Genomic DNA, 18,736 nt, shown 5'->3' with positions numbered 1-18,736 from the left:
GTCTCTGGTATGTAATGTTATCTTATGAAACACTATATTAATATTATGCAAGTCTGTTCTGGCATCCAGTTTGAGAATTATCTAGCTATCTGAATTCAAAGGAATCCCAAACATGTTCATTGTTTTTACCACATGCCCTTTAAATGAAAAGGATGCAAGTGTGAATAAAGCAGTACCACCCTTTAAAACCAAACGTGTAAAGGATACTCTTCACTATTCCGGATGTCAACTACCAAGAGCTTTGGTTTACTGGACTTTGTCTTCTTGGGAGGTGTTTTGAAGTGGCCAGTCACTGTCAGCTCACACAAGTCAATCAGGTCCTCTGCTGAAATCCGGGGTGATACCTCCGACTTTAGGTCATTTAACGGAATGGATTCTCTCGACTGAAAAAAATGAACAAACAATACAAATACTGAGACTATTATAGAGAGACAAACTATAGCCAGTACAGAATATCTTCATTTTTTATATCAATCACTATAACATATGGGAGAAATATAGAAATATGAGATATAGAAAACTATATCTCATTTTAGCAGTGTACTGTGTACCTATTTCCTATCACTGATGTTTACCTTTTTATTTGTCACACATATTGTTGTTGTCTGGGAAAGACTAGAGATCTCTTCAAGAGAATTAGAGATAGCAAGGAAACATTTCATGCAAAGACAGGCTCATTAAAGGACAGAAATGGTAGGGACCTAACAGAAGCAGAAGATATTAAGAAGAGGTGGCAAGAATACACAGAAGAACTTTACAAAAAAGATCTTCATGACCTAGAGCCAGACATTCTTGAATGTGAAGTCAAGTGGGCCTTAGGAAGCATCACTATGAACAAAGCTAGTGGAGGTGATGGAATTTCAGTTGAACTATTTCAAATCCTAAAAGATGATGCTGTGAAAGTGCTGCACTCAATATGCCAGCAAATTTGGAAAATGCAGCAGCGGCCACAGGACTGGAAAAGGTCGGTTTTCATTCCAATCCCAAAGAAAGGCAATGCCAAAGAATGCTCAAACTATCACACAATTGCACCCATCTCACACACTAGCAAAGTAATGTGCAAAATTCTCCAAACCAGGCTTCAGCAATACCTGAAGTGTGAACTTGTAGATGTTCAAGCTGGTTTTAGAAAAGGCAGAGGAATCAGAGATCAAATTGCCAACATCCGCTGATCATGGAAAAAGCAAGAAAAACATTCAGAAAACATCTTTCCTGCTTTATTGACTATGCCAAAATCTTTGACTGTGTGGATCAAAATAAACTGTGGAAAATTCTGAAAGAGTTGGGAATACCAGACCACCTGATCTGCCTCTTGAGAAACCTGTATGCAGGTCAGGAAGCAACAGTTAGGACTGGACATGGAACAACAGTGTGGCTCCAAATAGGAAAAGGAATATGTCAAGACTGTATATCGTCACCCTCCTTATTTAACTTATATGCTGAATACATGAGAAACATTGGGCTGGAAGAAGCACAAGCTGGAATCAAGATTGCTGGGAGAAATATCAATAACCTCAGATATGCAGATGACACCACCCTTATGGCAGAAAGTGAAGAACTAAAGAGCCTCTTGATGAAAGTGAAAGAGGAGAGTGAAAAGGTTGGCTTAAAGCTCAATAATCAGAAAACTAAGATCATGGCATCTGGTCCCGTCACTTCATGGCAAATAGATGGGGAAACAGTGTCTTTATTTTTTTGGGCTCCAAAATCACTGCAGATGGTGACTGCAGCCAAGAAATTAAAAGATACTTGCTCCTTGGAAGGAAAGTTATGACCAACCTAGGTAGCATATTCAAAAGCAGAGATATTACTTTGCCAACAAAGGTCCATCTAGTCAAGGCTATAGTTTTTCCAGTGGTCATGTATGGATGTGAGAATTGGACTATAAAGAGAGCTGAGTGCCGAAGAATTAATGCTTTTGAACTGTGGTGCTGGAGAAGAGTCTTGAGACTCCCTTGGACTGCAAGGAGATCCAATCAGTCCATCCTAAAGGAGATCATTCCTGGGTGTTCATTGGAAAGACTGATGTTGAAGATGAAACTCCAATACTTTGGCCACCTGATGCGAAGAGCTGACTCATTTGAAAAGACCCTGATGCTGGGAAAGATTGAAGGCAGGAGGAGAAGGGGACGACAGAGGATGAGATGGCTGGATGGCATCACTGACTCAATGGACATGGGTTTGGGTAAACTCTGGGAGTTGGTGATGGACAGGGAGGCCTGGCATGCTGCGGTTTATGGGGTTGCAGGGAGTCGGACACGACTGAGCAACTGAACTGAACTGAACTGAATACTGGAGTGGGTTGCCATTTCCTTCTCCAGGGTATTTTCCCAACTCAGGGATCAAACTCTTGTCTTTTGTGTCTCCTGCACTACCAGGCAGGTTTTTTTTTTTTTTTTTTTTTAACCATTGAGCCATCTGGGAAAGCACACATAGGAAACCATTAATCTTTTCCTTCACTACAACTTCCTAGTTCAAATGTGATGGAAAGAAATGAGGTAGACTTTTCCTTATGAGAGCACTGTTTATCATTATTTTTTTTTATCTTGTCCTGTTTTTTATTTACTTGTATTTTTCTTTTTTTTAATATAAACTTATTTTAATTGGAGGTTAATTACTTTACAATATTGTATTGGTTTTGCCATACATCAACATGAATCCGCCACAGGTATACACGTGTTCCCCATCCTGAACCCCCCTCCCTCCTCCCTCACCGTACCATCTCTCTGGGTTGTCCCAGTGCACCAGCCCCAAGCATCCAGTATCATGCATCGAACCTGGACTGGTGATTCATTTCATATATGATATTATACATGTTTCAATGCCATTCTCCCAAATCATCCCACCTTCTCTCTCTCCCACAGAGTCCAAAAGACTGTTCTATAAACAGCTCTTTTAAGAACATTTCATCTTTCAACTATAATTACTGTTATTGTAAATTGCATTAATTAAAGCTCTGGTAATACGAGAAATTGTTTTATGACTCAGTATTGAACTTTCCTAACATGATTTATCTTACTTATGAATGGTTGGGTAGAAATTAGATTCACAGAAATGAAGGACAACATAATGCTTTCTTAGATAATGTATTTTAATTGTAAAGGAGGTAAAATCAGACTGCAGACCACCAAACCGGTCTGTATATGTTTGTTACATGTCATAATACTGATTCAGACTTGAAAAAAAAACCGCTCAGTTGTGTTTGACTCTTTGTGACCCTGGACTATACAGTCCATGGAATTCTCTAGGCCAAAATCCTGGAGTGGGTAGCCTTTCCCTTCTGCCTACAATGCAGGAGACCTGGGTTCAGTCCCTGGGTCAGGAAGATCTCCTGGAGAAGGAAATGGCAACCCACTCCAGTATTCTTGCCTGGAAAATCCCATCAACAGAGGAGCCTGGTAGGCTACAGTCCATAGAGTCGCAAAGAGTCAGACATGACTGAGCGACTGCACTTTCACTTTCTCCAGGAGATCTTCCCAACCTAGGATCAAACCCAGGTCTCCTACATTGCAGGCGGATTCTTTACTAGCTGAGCCAGGAGGGAAGCCCAATTCAGACTAAGGGCCATTCACAATTATTATTCATGTTATTTGGTAGGCAGGAGGATCCTCTACCCTTCACAAAAGGCAACACAATACATCTCAATTCAACATAAACTTGTTGAACACTAGTAGTCACTGTTGAAAACTTATTTAACATAATTTGAAAATTTAAGAACTTTCAAAATTCACTTGATTTAAAATATGGGGATTCAAAAAATTTTTACTTATGTGCTTAATATGCTTCCAAGATCGAGTCTAACTATTATCTCATTTGCTTATTTTCTCTCTTTCCTCAATTTCATAGTGGGATTCCACATACATAATTTCCAATTTAGACTTTCTAGGCAGGAGAGAATAAAGCCTATGAATCACATAACAGACAAGACTTATTCTAAAAAAAAATTGTTCTCAATTGTTTTTGGAGTTTGAATGTCAGCCCTCATCCCTTGGGTTTCTGTGACTATGTATGCTATAAATTCTTTAGTAGTAAGAGTAAAGCACTTGTTCTCTCACTTTATCAGCTTTTAAATAGAAATGGAAGTTGCTAAGTTTTATGAGTTTATTGTACTTAATGAAAAATAAGAATTAGGAATTTAAATTTTTTAGTATTAGAAATTAAATGTACTTAAATATTCTGAAATTAAAACTACTTCAGAAAGATTAGTTTTAAAATCAGCAAGTCATACAATCAATGCTTCTATCTTCTTTTTCATTAGATTGCAGGCTCTATAGGTGTTTTTCTCAGGCTTCACATGAAGCTGTACGTTTATGAAGATAAAATAAAGAACTCTTGATTACTCTAGTTCTGCTTTCAGTCATTCAGTGCTGAATGGGGTATTTCTAAAAGAGGTTTGTCTGAATGGAAGGTGTGCCTGACTGATGAAGGAAAGAATTTGACCAAAGTATTCTCTATGAAGAACTGATTGATGAAAGAAAGATATGACTTGGTTCCAATCAAATGCATCATTTGTCAGGAGTTTCTTCAAAGAAAAGACTGATTGCCTTATGAAATGGTAAGAAAAGAAGGAAACAGGAATCACTGACAAGTTCATAACTTTCTGAAATTTGAGTGTATCATCAAAGAACTTTAATATGTTGCAAGCATGTTCGTCTACAAATTAAATTCAGGAGATTAGTAAATCATACTTAGGACAAGTTATACAACTTTGCTTTATGAAGAAAATAATTATAATACTAAAAAATTCAGAATCTAGTTTTTCTTTTATTAGACAGTTTTATACACAATTTTACTATTCACTGAACAATTTCCACTTAGAGGCATAAAAGTAAAACTTCTTTTTTTTTAAATAATAAAATTTAACTTTATTTTTTTTCCACAGATAAAAAGACTGAAAATTGATTTTTTTATTGGAGTATAATTGGTTTACAATGTTGTGTTAGCTTCCAATGTAGAATAAAGTGAATCAGCTATACATATACATATATCTCCTCCCTCTTTTTTTAAAAATTTATTAATTTTAATTGGAGGCTAATTATTTTACAATATTGTATTGGTTCTGCAATACATCAACATGAATCTGCCACGGGTGCAAACATGTTCCCCATCCTGAACCCCCCTCCCTCCTCCCTCCCTGTATCATCCCTCTGGGTCATCCCAGTGCACCAGCCCCGAGTATCCTGTATTCTGCATCGAACCTGGACTGGCGATTAGTTTCTTATATGATATTATACATGTTTCAATGCCATTCTCCCAAATCATCCCACCCTCGCCTTCTCCCACAGAGTCCAAAAGACTGTTCTATACATCTGTCTCTTTTACTGTCTCGCATACAGAGTTATCGTTACCATCTTTCTTAATTCCTTATATATGCGTTAGTATACTGTATTGGTGTTTTTCTTTCTGGCTTACTTCACTCTGTATAATTTAAATCTTCTTTAGTATCATTGATATTGGTATTTTCCAGTGTGAGTAGGATTTCAGATTCACAGAACATTGTTTATGGACAATGGACAAGAATTGAGGATAACTACAGAACAACTCTGAAAATTTCTATGATCATTTCTTCCCAAGAACGTGTACATACAATGCACATTAAATTTAGATGTCCAAATATCAGAAATCAATTGGTATGAAAATGACTTAAAAAAATAATATTCCATTTCCAAACTAAGGTCAAAATTTATTCAGCAATGTTACTGACAAAAACTATCTTTCAGTAGAGTGAATTCTCTGAAAGGGCTATCTAAATGTGTTAGTGACAACGCTGATCAAGCAAGCAAAAATCCAAACCTGGTAACATGACAGTTATTTTCCTGTGTCCATTAAACTACTAGGAGAATCACTCTGTCATGGTACCTAAGAGTCTGAAATGGTAGACTTGACTTTTTTTGGTATATGGTGTTAGAGAATGTTCTGATTTTTTTTTTAAACATGTAGCTATTCAGTTTTCTCAGTACCATTTATTGAAGAAATTGTCTCTATTTTTGTCACTTTTGTAGTAGGTTAATTGACTACAGGTGCCTGGGTATATTTCTGGGTTCTCTATTCTGTTCCATTGATCTATGTGTCTGCTTTTGTGCCAGTACCAGGTTTGATTACTGTAGCATTGCAGTATAATCTGAAGTCAGGGAGCATGATTCCTCCTACTCTGTTTTTCTTTTCTAAGATTGTTTTCACTATTTGGGGTCTTTTGTGTTTCTATACAAATTTTTAAATTACTTGTTCTAGTTCTGTGAAAAATGCCATTGGTATTTTGATAGGAATTGAATCTGTAGGTTGCCTTGGGAAGTATGATCATTTTAACAATGTTAATTCTTTCAATCCAAGAAATATCTTTTCATCTGTTTGTGACATCTTCAATTTCTTTCATCAGTGTCTTATAGTTTTTCAAGTACACGTCTTTTACCTCCTTGAAAGAAAGTGAAAAGTGAAAGTGAAGTCGCTCAGTTGTGTCAGACTCTTTGCAACCCCCTGGACTGTAGCCTACCAGGCTCCTTCATCCATGGGATTTTACAGGCAAGAATACTGGAGTGGGTTGCCATTTCCTTCTCCAGGAGATCTTCCTGACCCAGGGATTGAACCTGGGTCTCCCGCATTGTAGGCAGATGCTTTACTGTCTGAGCCACCAGGGAAGTCCTTTACCTCCTTAGGTAGGTTTATTCCTTATTTATTGTTTTATTCTTTTTGATTCAGTGGTAAATGGGATTGTTTCCTTAATTTTGATTGTTCATTGTTAGTATATAGAAATGTAATAGGTTTTTATGTATTAATTTTGTACCTGCAACTTTACCAAATTCATGAGCTCTAGTAGTTTTCTGATGGTGTCTTTAGGGTTTTCTATTACAGTATCATGTCATCTGCTAACAGTGATACTTCTTCCTTTCTAATTTTGATTCCTTTCATTTCTTTCTCTTGTCTGATATCTATGGTTAGGACTTGCAATATTATGTTGAATAAAAGTGGTGAGAGTAGGAATCCTTGTTTCGTTCCTGATCTTAGAGGAAATGCTTTTAGCTTTTCATCGTTGAGTTAGTTGTGAGTTGGTCATATATGGTCTTTTTTATGTTGAGGTATTTCCCTTTATGCCCACCTTCTGGAGAGCTGTTTTTAAAATCATAAATGGATGTTGAATTATACCAAAAGCCTTTTCTGTATATTTTGAGAATATCATATGGTTTTATTCTTTAATTTCTTAATGTGATTATCACACTTATTGATTTGTAGACACTTAAAAATCCTTGTATCCCTGGAAATATTAACTATGAGAATAAAGAACCGGTGTCTAGAACACTCCTCCCATATTTTCTGTTACATGTCCTGGCACTGACTTCAACTTAGTTACCAAGGACAGAAATCTGAAAACCACTGCAGACTTTTCATTCTTCCTTATTTCTCATTCCTATATAACAAATACCCAAGTTCCATCAAAATAACTCTTGAATCTGAATCTGTTACCTGACTTATTGCCCTACTTCAGGGCTTCCACCATCCCTCAAATGGACTGTAGAAGCTGTTTGCCCCTCTTGCTATTTCTTTTTTTCCTCTACCTTTTCATATAAAGTCATCCCTTCTAATCCATATTCCAAATGCCACTTGAGTTAAAATAAAAACCTGATCAGGCTTCCCTGGTGGCTCAGATGGTAAAGAATCTGCCTGCAATGAAGGAGACCTGGATTTGATCCCTGGGTCAGGAAGATCCCCTGGAGAAAGGAACGGCAACCCACTCCAGTATTCTTCCCTGGGAAGTTCCATGGACAGAGGATCCTGGCAGGTTGCAGTCCCTGGGGTCATAAAGAATTGGACACAACTGAGCAGCTAACAAAACTTAAAAGTCTGATCATGTAGATTTTTATAATTAAGAACACCTCACTGGTTTCTAGACATTGATGGAGTGAAATCCAAATTCTTTGGTATAGAATATAAAGTCTTTTATGAATTGGTATCTGTCTATAGTAGGCAAGAGACCATAGGCTTTGGGGTCAGATTACCGGGACTCAAATTTTGGCCAGCCCACTCACAGTGTATGATTTTGGACATGATACTTAAACTCTCTACCTAATTTCTTCATCTATAAAGTGGGATAACAGCAGTTATCCAAATCCTCCTGGGCTGCTGTAAGAACTAAATGTTAATCTATATAGAACATTTAGAATAGTGTCTGACACACTGTCAGAGTTTAATGAAAGCTTGGTTATCTTTCACCTTTTTTCTCACCCCTCACCACCTTGTACCTCGTGCTTTGGCATTAGCAGACTATCCGCCTTTTTATACCACTGCGCCACCTTTGCCCACATTGCTTCCTCTGCTTAGAATGCCACACCTTGTCCACTTAATAAATACCTGCTCACCTTACAAGTATCAGTTCAAACGTTGCTCTCTCCATGAAGAAAGTCTTTTTGACCTCTGACAGGCTCATTTAGTTTCTTTCCTGTGTCCCCACAGGTATCTGGTACATGTTTTTATCATAATAGGATTATTTACTTCCACCAGACTAACAGCTCCTCAAAGACAAGGAAAGTTACTTTTATACCTATGATTTCCCCAGGTTTCAGCATATTATTTGACACATAATATATTTGTTGAATACAAATGAATAAAATAGTATTTCTAAGTTTTCTATTACTTTTCCTGAGTAACTTTGTGTTATGGGGTATGTACACGTTTTCCCAAAACATGTACATACCTGTATCGTAGTAATTACTATATTTGTAATACATTATCTGTTTCTTTACTTGAATTACAAAATCCTTAAATAAAGGTTCTACATCTTTTCATATTTGTATCTCCAAAAGGCAGCACAAGGTCTGGCACCAAAAATTGTTATTGGTATTTACTGAATGAATGAGTGAATAAAAATGTGATTAAATAACATTACAGAGCAAAGCTATTTGTCTGGATCACTAGACAGACTCCTCAGGGATGGCAAATCATCAGATTCTCTAGCCTCTGGGCGCTGTGATGGTTAATCAAGAATACTGAAACCTATATCTGCCTCAGTGATTTCTCACAGCCATCTCTCTTTTCCTCAGCTGAAAAACTAAAGATGCCAGCTGCTACCATATAGGTTTACAAAACATACTCTAATTAATTGAAAGACTTAGGTGAATATAAAGAAGGCAAAAATAAACACACATACAAAACTATCCCAGTAAAGTAGGTAATTTAATGATAATAAAAAATATGAATGAAGGGAAAAAATAGATAAATACTAGAGCTGAAACTTAGGAGAACATCAATAAAACTGGAAAAGCTGTATATGAACCATGTGCATGATAATAAATGAGAAAAATATAAGTAAATATGCTTCTCTTTTTCCTTCTCTCTATATTTTCTTTATATCTCTCTTTTCTATATAACTTTCTATCTATAAATAAGAAAAATATAAGCATGTAAGAATATTTGAAAGAATAATTGATTGCAAATATTTTCAAAAGAATAGAAAATCTGAATAGACCTATACATTTATAGACCAAGGTAAAGTTGAGGAGAATGATGAACTGTGTGTCTGCTTTACAATACAATAGACTATTTACAAAATCTAAATAGACTTGCAAAAACAACTAAATAGACTGTGTAAAAACGGGTAAGATTTTAAAGTTTTTAAACAATTGCTTTAAAGAGAGGTGCCAAATAGTTTTTCCCCAAGCGCTTCTATCTATAACTGTTCCACGGCAAAGAAAACATTGAAAGATCATTTTATGAAGTGTCCTTAACCTAATACTTAAATCTAACAAAAATGACATCAAACACAAATGCATGCACAACCCTCAATATTCCTTATGGATATAGATTCTTTCAAAAAATCTCAAAACTGGAAAATTGAATGCAGCAGCAATTTAAAAGAATGGCATATTATGAGCAAAAGGGATATTCCAGGAATGAAGGATGGTTCAATATAAGGACAATTTGAAAAGTAATTCATCACCTTTAATTAGTCAAAAGATACAAAGTATGTAATTCATCATTGTAGGTGACACAAAGCCATATGTGATAAAACTTCACGTTTATTCCCAATTTTAGAAAAAGAAAAACTCATGGTAAACATATATCAGAAGGAAAGCTAATCTGAACGATGAAAGATTTCATTAAGATGGATGTTCTTCATCTCAAATATTTGACATTCTACTTAAAGATGAACCATACAGGCAGACTTATTGTGAAAAAATATACCTCTTAGATAATACAATAGTCTTAGAAAATCCAGACTAATCAGAGGAAAGTCTAATAAAACTTGTAAGAATTTGGTGAAGTTTTAGTCATAATATATATACAATAAAATTATTAGTTATTTTCAATAGCAGCAGAAGCCAGTCAAAAAACCCAAGGAACATAAGCTTTCAATTGCAATGTCAAAATATTCCTCCAAAACAAAATACTTAGAAATAAAAGAATAATATTTAAAGAAAATGAAACAGTTTTGTGATGGGCATTAGAAAAACCTGAGACACATAAAATGCTATCTGGAAAGAAAGATTCAGTATTTAGAAGATCTTTATTTCCTCTTCAAACAATGTATTAATTACAATTTAATCAAAACTCTAAAAGGATCTTTCTTTTTTATTTTGAAACAAAAACTCTAAAGTTCATTTGTCTAAATAGGTGAGAATGTCAAGAAAATAATGAAAAATAATAAAATACACTGTCATATGCTAAAACCATATAAAATATCACCACATGATATTGCACTAGAATTGACTAGGAGACTAATAGGCCATAATGGGGTGTACAGAAAGACCTCAATAAATGAAAGAATGCTGTAAAAGAATAGGATTCCATAACAAATCACTGGAGAAAATGGTGTATTATTTAGGATATAGTATAGGCATCATTTATTACCTATAATAAAATAAAATCATGCTTCTATCTTATACTCAAAGTAAAATGATTTGTAAGTTGAACAAAAATTATATGTAAAAAGTAGAATCACAAAGAGTAAGAATTGATGACTTAAATTAATTTCAAGCATATAGCAAAAGCTAAACTCTTAAATAAGAGAAATATATGTGAAAAATAAAAATTTAAGATGCCCTTAATATATAAAGAACTCTTTTAATCAATAAGACAAACCAATAAGAAAAAACAGCCTGCTTAGTTAAAATGGAGGGGAGATATACACATATACTTGACAAAATAAACACAAAAAAGTAAAAAAAATGTTTTTACCTCAATCACAGATATATAAAAAACATGTATAATCAAAGACATAGAAAAAGTAGGTAAGTGTCCTAGATTTCTTTTGCTTGTCTCTCCAGATTCACTCTCCATTGGTTCCTGCCTGTTCTCTACTGGTGGGAGGCCTCTGTTTGGACCTAGAAGAGGGACCCCAGGTCCTCTGGCTTTCAAGGTAGTTCAGACAATAGAGAGAGTAGGTCAAGGTAATATAATCCCTTGGTTCTGTACTTGAAAATTCACCTTGGTTTAGCTATTTGTTGACCAAAGGTCACTGTTCCTCTCAAGATGGCTTTCTCAACCTGCTTCTCATTTCCTGTGTTCTGATCATCTCTTCCTTCCTCATCCCTTTGGCTTTTAGGTGGGAACAGTTCAGTTCAGTCGTTCAGTCGTGTCTGACTCTTCGCAACCCCATGAATCGCAGCACGCCAGGCCTCCCTGTCCATCACCACCTCCTGGAGTTCACTCAGACTCACGTCCATCGAGTCAGTGATGCTATCCAGCCATCTCATCCTCTGTTGTCCCCTTCTCCTCCTGCCCCCAATCCCTCTCAGCATCAGAGTCTTTTCCAATGAGTCAACCCTTTGCATGAGGTGGCCAAAGTACTGGAGTTTCAGCTTCAGCATCATTCTCTCCAAAGAAATTCCAGGGCCAATCTCCTTCAGAATGGACTGGCTGGATCTCCTTGCAGTCCAAGGGACTCTCAAGAGGCGTCTCCAACACCACAGTTCAAAAGCATCAATTCTTTGGCACTCAGCTTTCTTCACAGTCCAACTCTCACATCCATACATGACCACTGGAAAAACCATAGCCTTGACTAGACGGACCTTTCTTGGCAAAGTAATGTCTCTGCTGATGGTAATAGCGCTATTGCTAATTTTCATAATTTATTGCATTATCTCTCATATTTTCACCAACATTCCACTATGATCTTTGTAACTATTATCTCTCTAAATAAACCATTCTTGAATTATCCTAATGTGAGTGTATAATCTTTTGCTGTTGGTTGAACTCTGACAGTAAGCATGTAGGGAAGAACTCAAAAACATATTATGTTTTAAGGCACATGAAAAGATGCTCAACATCAGTAATTATTAGAGAAATACAAATCAAAACTACAATGAGGCTCCACCTCACACTTGTCAGAATGGCCCTTACTAAAAAAATCTAGAAATATTAAATGTAAGAGAACTTCCTTTATGGTCCAGTGGTTAAGAAATCTGTCTTGCATTGCAAGGGATGAGGGTTTGATCCCTGGTTGGGGAACTAAGATCCCATATGCTGCAGAGCAACTAGCCCATGCACCACAACTAGAGAGTCTGTGCACCACAGTGAATGATCCTACATGACACAATGAAGATCCTGTGCCACAACGAAGATCCGACCTAGCCAAATGAATAAATGAGTAGATAAATAAAATACTTAAAAAACCCCAATAAATCCACTACAGTACCAATTTGGTGACATATATCACAGTGAATATGTGTGTGTGCATAAACACATGCATGTGTATATAAACATATTTTCATAGATATAAGAATGATGCATAGACATTGCAAAAGTCTGTGATTCAGTGGAATTAACAACTTTTTATCTTAATGCTTTTCTGTGTTTAAGTGTTAATCATTAAGCATGAGCTATTTTTGAAAATTCAAACATTTATAAAAATATGAGATTTATTTTCGACCAGCACTATTATATACTTCTCTTAAATACTTCATAACTATGAATCTAATCTGTCTGAAGATAATTCTTACCAAATATTTACAGCAATACGAAAAGGCTTCACAAATGAGAACTCATGGCTTATGGTCACCACTGTAGGTCACCAGATCTAGCACTAGGAAATATGTAGAGGAAGGTGTCTAAAACATGTTAGAGAAAAACAATAAACTTATTATCATGCTTAAATTCAGATAAAGTTTTTAAATGATTAAAAAAAATACCAGCAAGTAGGGCAGGCTTTCGTGCATTCAGAAAGGAGACACACAAACGTTAATACAGACAATTGGAGAAAAAACATTTGAGGTTTACTGCCATGTTTCATCGGTAAGGACTACCTTGTTTTCTGCTTCAAAAAATATTTGCATAAACTGACCTTTATCCACCTCTTCATCAAATGTATGAAGAATTTAGAGAAAAGGGCCTACTGGCATTGAGGAATATTAAATATACTTTTTCAAGCTTCCATCAACATAAATGTAAATTACATTACCATCACTAGATAATTATACAGGTTTTCCTAGTTTAATATAAGATATTAGAAATTATTTAGTAGATTACTGCTTACTGGTTATTATTTTTCTTAGCAAGAATTGCATTTCCTTTAAGATCTGGAGAAGGAAATGGCAACCCACTCCAGTATTCTTGCCTGGAGAATCCCATGGATGGAGGAGCTTGGTGGGCTACAGTCCACGGGTTGCAAAGAGTCGGACACGACTGAGCGACTTCACTTCACTTTCACTAAGATCCTGCACTCAGAAAAAACTCCCTATGTGATCATACTCATAATGTATATTAGAAGGTTAAAAACAACAAACACCCTTCCCTATGTAAGGAAGCAGTTTTCGTATATTATTTTGTGTATCTGTGTGTTTAGGGGGAGGGTGAGAAAGAAAGATAAAATCTTAATATAAAAAATCAGCCTCTCTAAAGCCACTTAGAGATTAAGGATTTCAAATGACATTTATGGTGGTACCGTAAGTCACCACCATTTAGTTGCCAAGTCGTACCTGGGTATAAATGAGGCCAGGAGTGGTGTTCAGGAAATACAGGATAGATTGATAGTTTCCTGGAACTTCTGAGGGTTTTTCTCTGGGACAGGATGACCTCAGAATGTCTATAGTACTGATTCTTTGGGTCAATTTAAAGTTTCTTCATTTTGGAAGCAAAGCAGCATTTATTAAATATCTACTTTCTAATTCAAGAAACTAAAATGAGGTAGCACAGAAAGTGGCACACACTGTATACATTTCCTATAGAGATCTACCTTATTTTGAGCAAAAACATTTAGAATTAGAACACCAACTGTAATACTAAAGATAAACTTCTAAAAGAAAGGTGGAAATCAGAAAGCATGAAAAACAAAAGTAGACACGTTTATAAGACAGGGAACATCACAGGGCCAGCTATCTATGTATTAAATAATGCATATTTCAACACAATCAAAACACTTTTTTTTTTAATACACTTTCTTAATGAAAACTCTACTCCAAAGAGCCTTCAACTGACATATCATGTTTTGAGGAGAGAGAAAAGATCGATACAAACATGCTGATGACAACGAAGAGCCAGGTATATCAACAGCTTAAATTGCTTAGATTTCTTTTGTATCTCTCATAGCAAGAGATGAGAGGGCTCTGCCCAGAGAAGGTGCTGAAATGTTTGGTAAATGAATGTATGCATGTGTAACAGGATGCTGAATGATGTTATTCCTGGGTTGAAACAAAGTGGCTCTAACATGCTAACAAGAAACAGAAACTGCCAGCAAAAGCCATCAACGTCTTCCCTGCCCGCCCTCTCCCAGTTCCCCCTTCCTGGGGCTAAGTGAGAAGTGGCTAAAACTACAACTTCCAATTATTATCCTAGTGTCCCCTCTCCTCCCAAATTACATAAGGAACTTTAGTTGGAGGTGGTGTGGGTCAACTTCATGGTGACCACAGAGTTCAAGATAAGATGCCCCTCCCTTCTCATCCTGCAGGGTAGAGAAGTAGGTGTTTCTGGACACTCAAATCACTTCCCCTCGATCTTTCATAAGGTAAGTGAAGGGAAGTGCCCAAGGCAGCCATTTGTAGAGATTTGGGCATACCTATAAGAAGGGGTAGTGATATTCTTTTTTGTAGTAGAATGTCTGTTTATACAGAAAACTTAATAATCTATCCTGTACCTGTCTGAGCAGGCAAGAAGTAGGGGATGTGGTAGTGCTGAGAAATAGGGTGTTAGATGCTTACCTTCTCTGACCATACAATTCTAAGCTGTACTGTGAGAATAAACCAATTTATTGTAAGGATCAATTGATATAACAAAGGTAAAAATGTTTGGTAGACTATATATCTTTACATGAAATAAGTTGTTTTTAAAAATCACATCCTAAGTGAAGCAGCTTGAATTTCATGGTAGTCTTAATACAGTGTACATTTTTAATAAATCATCAATTAAAAAATATTTAATCAACCAGCTTTGGGCTGAGCCATGTAGAGATAAAACACCATTTTCACCTCAAAGAGTCCCTAATCTGATTGGAAAATACTAACATAAAACCAATAATAAAACTATACAATAATGACAGAAAATATTTATATTGTGCTTGCTATGTGCTGGTCACTGTGATTGGCATTTGACATATATGACCTCATTTCAATCTTGCAACAATTCTGTGAGGTAGATTTTATTATTTTGATCATGCTACAGATAAGGAAATTGGGGTAGAGAAAGGTTAAGTAACAAAGGCCACATAATCAGTAAGTAACAGAGTCAGGATTCAACTTTAGTCTGGCTCTGGAGTCTGAGCTCTTAACCACATTATTACAATGCTTCTCTCATAAGATTCAGTGTATGAAATCACAGCTACATGCTATGAGAATACAGGGAAAGGAATAAACACAATAATGGGGAGAAGTAGTTAGCAAAAAATAGGTGGAAGAAGTGTGACTTGAGTCAGGAAACAATCAGTAAGGTTTAGAAAAGTAGAAAAGAGGAAGAGGAGTGTTGCATAAGTAGGTAATTGTAAGAGTTCTAAGGTGTGAATGAGCAAGGAATCAGTCCATAAATAATTATTGAGCACCCACTAGGTATATACAATGTGCTTGGGATACATTTATGAACAAAACAAAGATATTTGTTCTGATAGAACTTAAGAGTCAATGGGTATGAAAATGGTAATGAAGAGACTAGTTTTACTGAATGAACATCTGTCCTGAGAAAAAGAGAGAAATAGTACTGAATAAGTAGGTAGGCGACAGACCATGAGGGCTCTGAAGACAGAGACGCTCAAGGACATAAGAAATAGATAAGAACTGCAGGATTTTTGGAGGAATGTGTCACATGTCAATAGCAATATTTTAGGAAGATTAATTAGGCCATATTTTGCAGGGTGAATTAGAGATGGGGAAAAAAATAGGCAGAAAGTCTTGTAATAAGTGAATTTTATGAAGATCTAGATTAAATGATGACACTGGAAACCGAGAGCTTTGCTCTATTCATTATCTTTTTTTCCTTCAGTCATTACCTTGGCCTACAAATATATCCAATTCTCTCCCATCCACAGTGAAAGCTAAATGTAAAAATAAATACTAAATAATACAATTACTCTCCAAGGGGCAAGTACTTTCTAGCTGCTATCTATCTTCTCACCTCTACATTCACTTCTTTACATTCACTCCTGAACCCACTGAAATTTGGTTTCCGTCATGATACAGGAAAAGCAGTGGTTCATTTGCCGAGAAGCAAGTGGACAATTTGGAAACATTTTTTAAAAAGGCAACACATGAGTAAAGAGTAAAAGGATGAATAGGAGTTTGTGAAGAAAGAAGTGAGGGTTTACATGTATATTCTGTGTGAAGTAATTCAATCAAACACACTGGGAAGGTGTTTTGATTCTAAAGCTCTGGTTCTACCTCTAGGAGGCATGCTGAATAAATCTCTCATTTAAAATCCTTTCCATCCGTATGTCTTCTTTGGAGAAATGTCTATTTAGTTCTTTGGCCCATTTTTTGATAGGGTCGTTTATTTTTCTGGAGTTGAGCTGCAGAAGTTGCTTGTATATTTTTGAGATTAGTTGTTTGTCAGTTGCTTCATTAGCTATTATTTTCTCCCATTCAGAAGGCTGTCTTTTCACCTTGCTTATATTTTCCTTTGTTGTGCAGAAGCTTTTAATTTTAATTAGATCCCATTTGTTTATTTTTGCTTTTATTTCCAGCATTCTGGGAGGTGGATCATAGAGGATCCTGCTGTGATTTATGTCTGAGAGTGTTTTGCCTATGTTCTCCTCTAGGAGTTTTATAGTTTCTGATCTTACATTTAGATCTTTAATCCATTTTGAGTTTATTTTTGTGTGCGGTGTTAGAAAGTGATCTAGTTTCATTCTTTTACAAGTGGTTGACCAGTTTTCCCAGCACCACTTGTTAAAGAGATTGTCTTTACTCCATTGTATATTCTTGCCTCCTTTGTCAAAGATAAGGTGTCCATATGTGTGTGGATTTATAACATCACTCATTATTAGAGAAATGCAAATCAAAACCACAATGAGGTACCACTTCACACCAGTCAGAATGGCTGCGATCCAAAAATCTGCAAGCAATAAATGCTGGAGAGGGTGTGGAAAAAAGGGAACCCTCCTACACTGTTGGTGGGAATGCAAACTAGTACAGCCACTATGGAGAACAGTGTGGAGATTCCTTAAAAAATTGCAAATAGAACTCCCTTATGACCCAGCAATCCCACTTCTGGGCATACACACCGAGGAAACCAGAATTGAAAGAGACACATGTACCCCAATGTTCATCGCAGCACTGTTTATAATAGCCAGGACATGGAAACAACCTAGATGTCCATCAGCAGATGAATGGATAAGAAAGCTGTGGTACATATACACAATGGAGTATTACTCAGCCGTTAAAAAGAATTCATTTGAATCAGTTCTGATGAGATGGATGAAACTGGAGCCGATTATACAGAGTGAAGTAAGCCAGAAAGAAAAACACCAATACAGTATACTAACACATATATATGGAATTTAGGAAGATGGCAATGACGACCCTGTATGCAAGACAGGGAAAGAGACACAGATGTGTATAACAGACTTTTGGACTCAGAGGGAGAGGGAGAGGGTGGGATGATTTGGGAGAATGACATTCTAACATGTATACTATCATGTGAATTGAATCGCCAGTCTATGTCTGACGCAGGATGCAGCATGCTTGGGGCTGGTGCATGGGGATGACCCAGAAAGATGTTATGGGGAGGGAGGTGGGAGGGGGGTTCATGTTTGGGAATGCATTTAAGAATTAAAGATTTTAAAATGTAAAAAATAAAAAACTAAAAAAAAAAAAAAAAAAAAATCCTTTCCACATTTGTTTCAATTAATCCTGCTATGAACAAGGCAGAAATTTGTCAGGAAGCTATTTTCATTTTGAAAGAATTTTTTTAAAGTTTAGTTCACAAGTATCCAACCAGAGTGTCTCAGGTTTACAGACCCTGTTCCATACTGATACTGGTCTCTTCCAATAAAGATACCATGAGCTCCTTAAAGCAGGGACTAGGGCTTGTTTTTACACTTCCACTACCGAGCACAGAGCCTGAAGTTCGTAGCTGTTCAGTGAAATTGGGTGTATTGATTAAAGGTAAAGGAAGAATACATGAGAGGCACTATAGGAAAATTTATGAAAGATAAAGGACAGTGATGAGAAAAAATGGTGCTTATGTTTTGGACATGGGTGGTTAAGGGAGAAAAGAAGACAGTAACAATGACAGACAGTAGACAAGGGGAAGACAAGTTCTGATTTAGACTTGTGAAACAGGATTCAAGGGGTCTATCTACCAAGTTCAAGTGTTGAGATGTGGCTGG

The 18,736-nt window shown here is 36.3% G+C and overlaps 1 protein-coding gene across 1 annotated transcript in view; it reads right to left on the bottom strand.

Annotated features, from left to right (window-relative positions):
• TBCK (TBC1 domain containing kinase) overlaps positions 1 to 18,736 on the bottom strand; it is a 212,855-nt gene that overhangs the window by 44,010 nt on the left and 150,109 nt on the right. The window contains exon 24 of the mRNA XM_069593562.1: positions 208 to 383. Coding sequence (XP_069449663.1) covers positions 208 to 383 — 176 coding nt within the window. The remainder of the gene's footprint in view (positions 1 to 207; positions 384 to 18,736) is intronic.

The sequence above is a fragment of the Ovis canadensis genome, chromosome 6 (genome assembly GCF_042477335.2).
Source record: "Ovis canadensis isolate MfBH-ARS-UI-01 breed Bighorn chromosome 6, ARS-UI_OviCan_v2, whole genome shotgun sequence".
NCBI classification, from domain to species: domain Eukaryota; kingdom Metazoa; phylum Chordata; class Mammalia; order Artiodactyla; family Bovidae; genus Ovis; species Ovis canadensis.
This window is presented reverse-complemented; position numbering and strand designations above follow the sequence as displayed.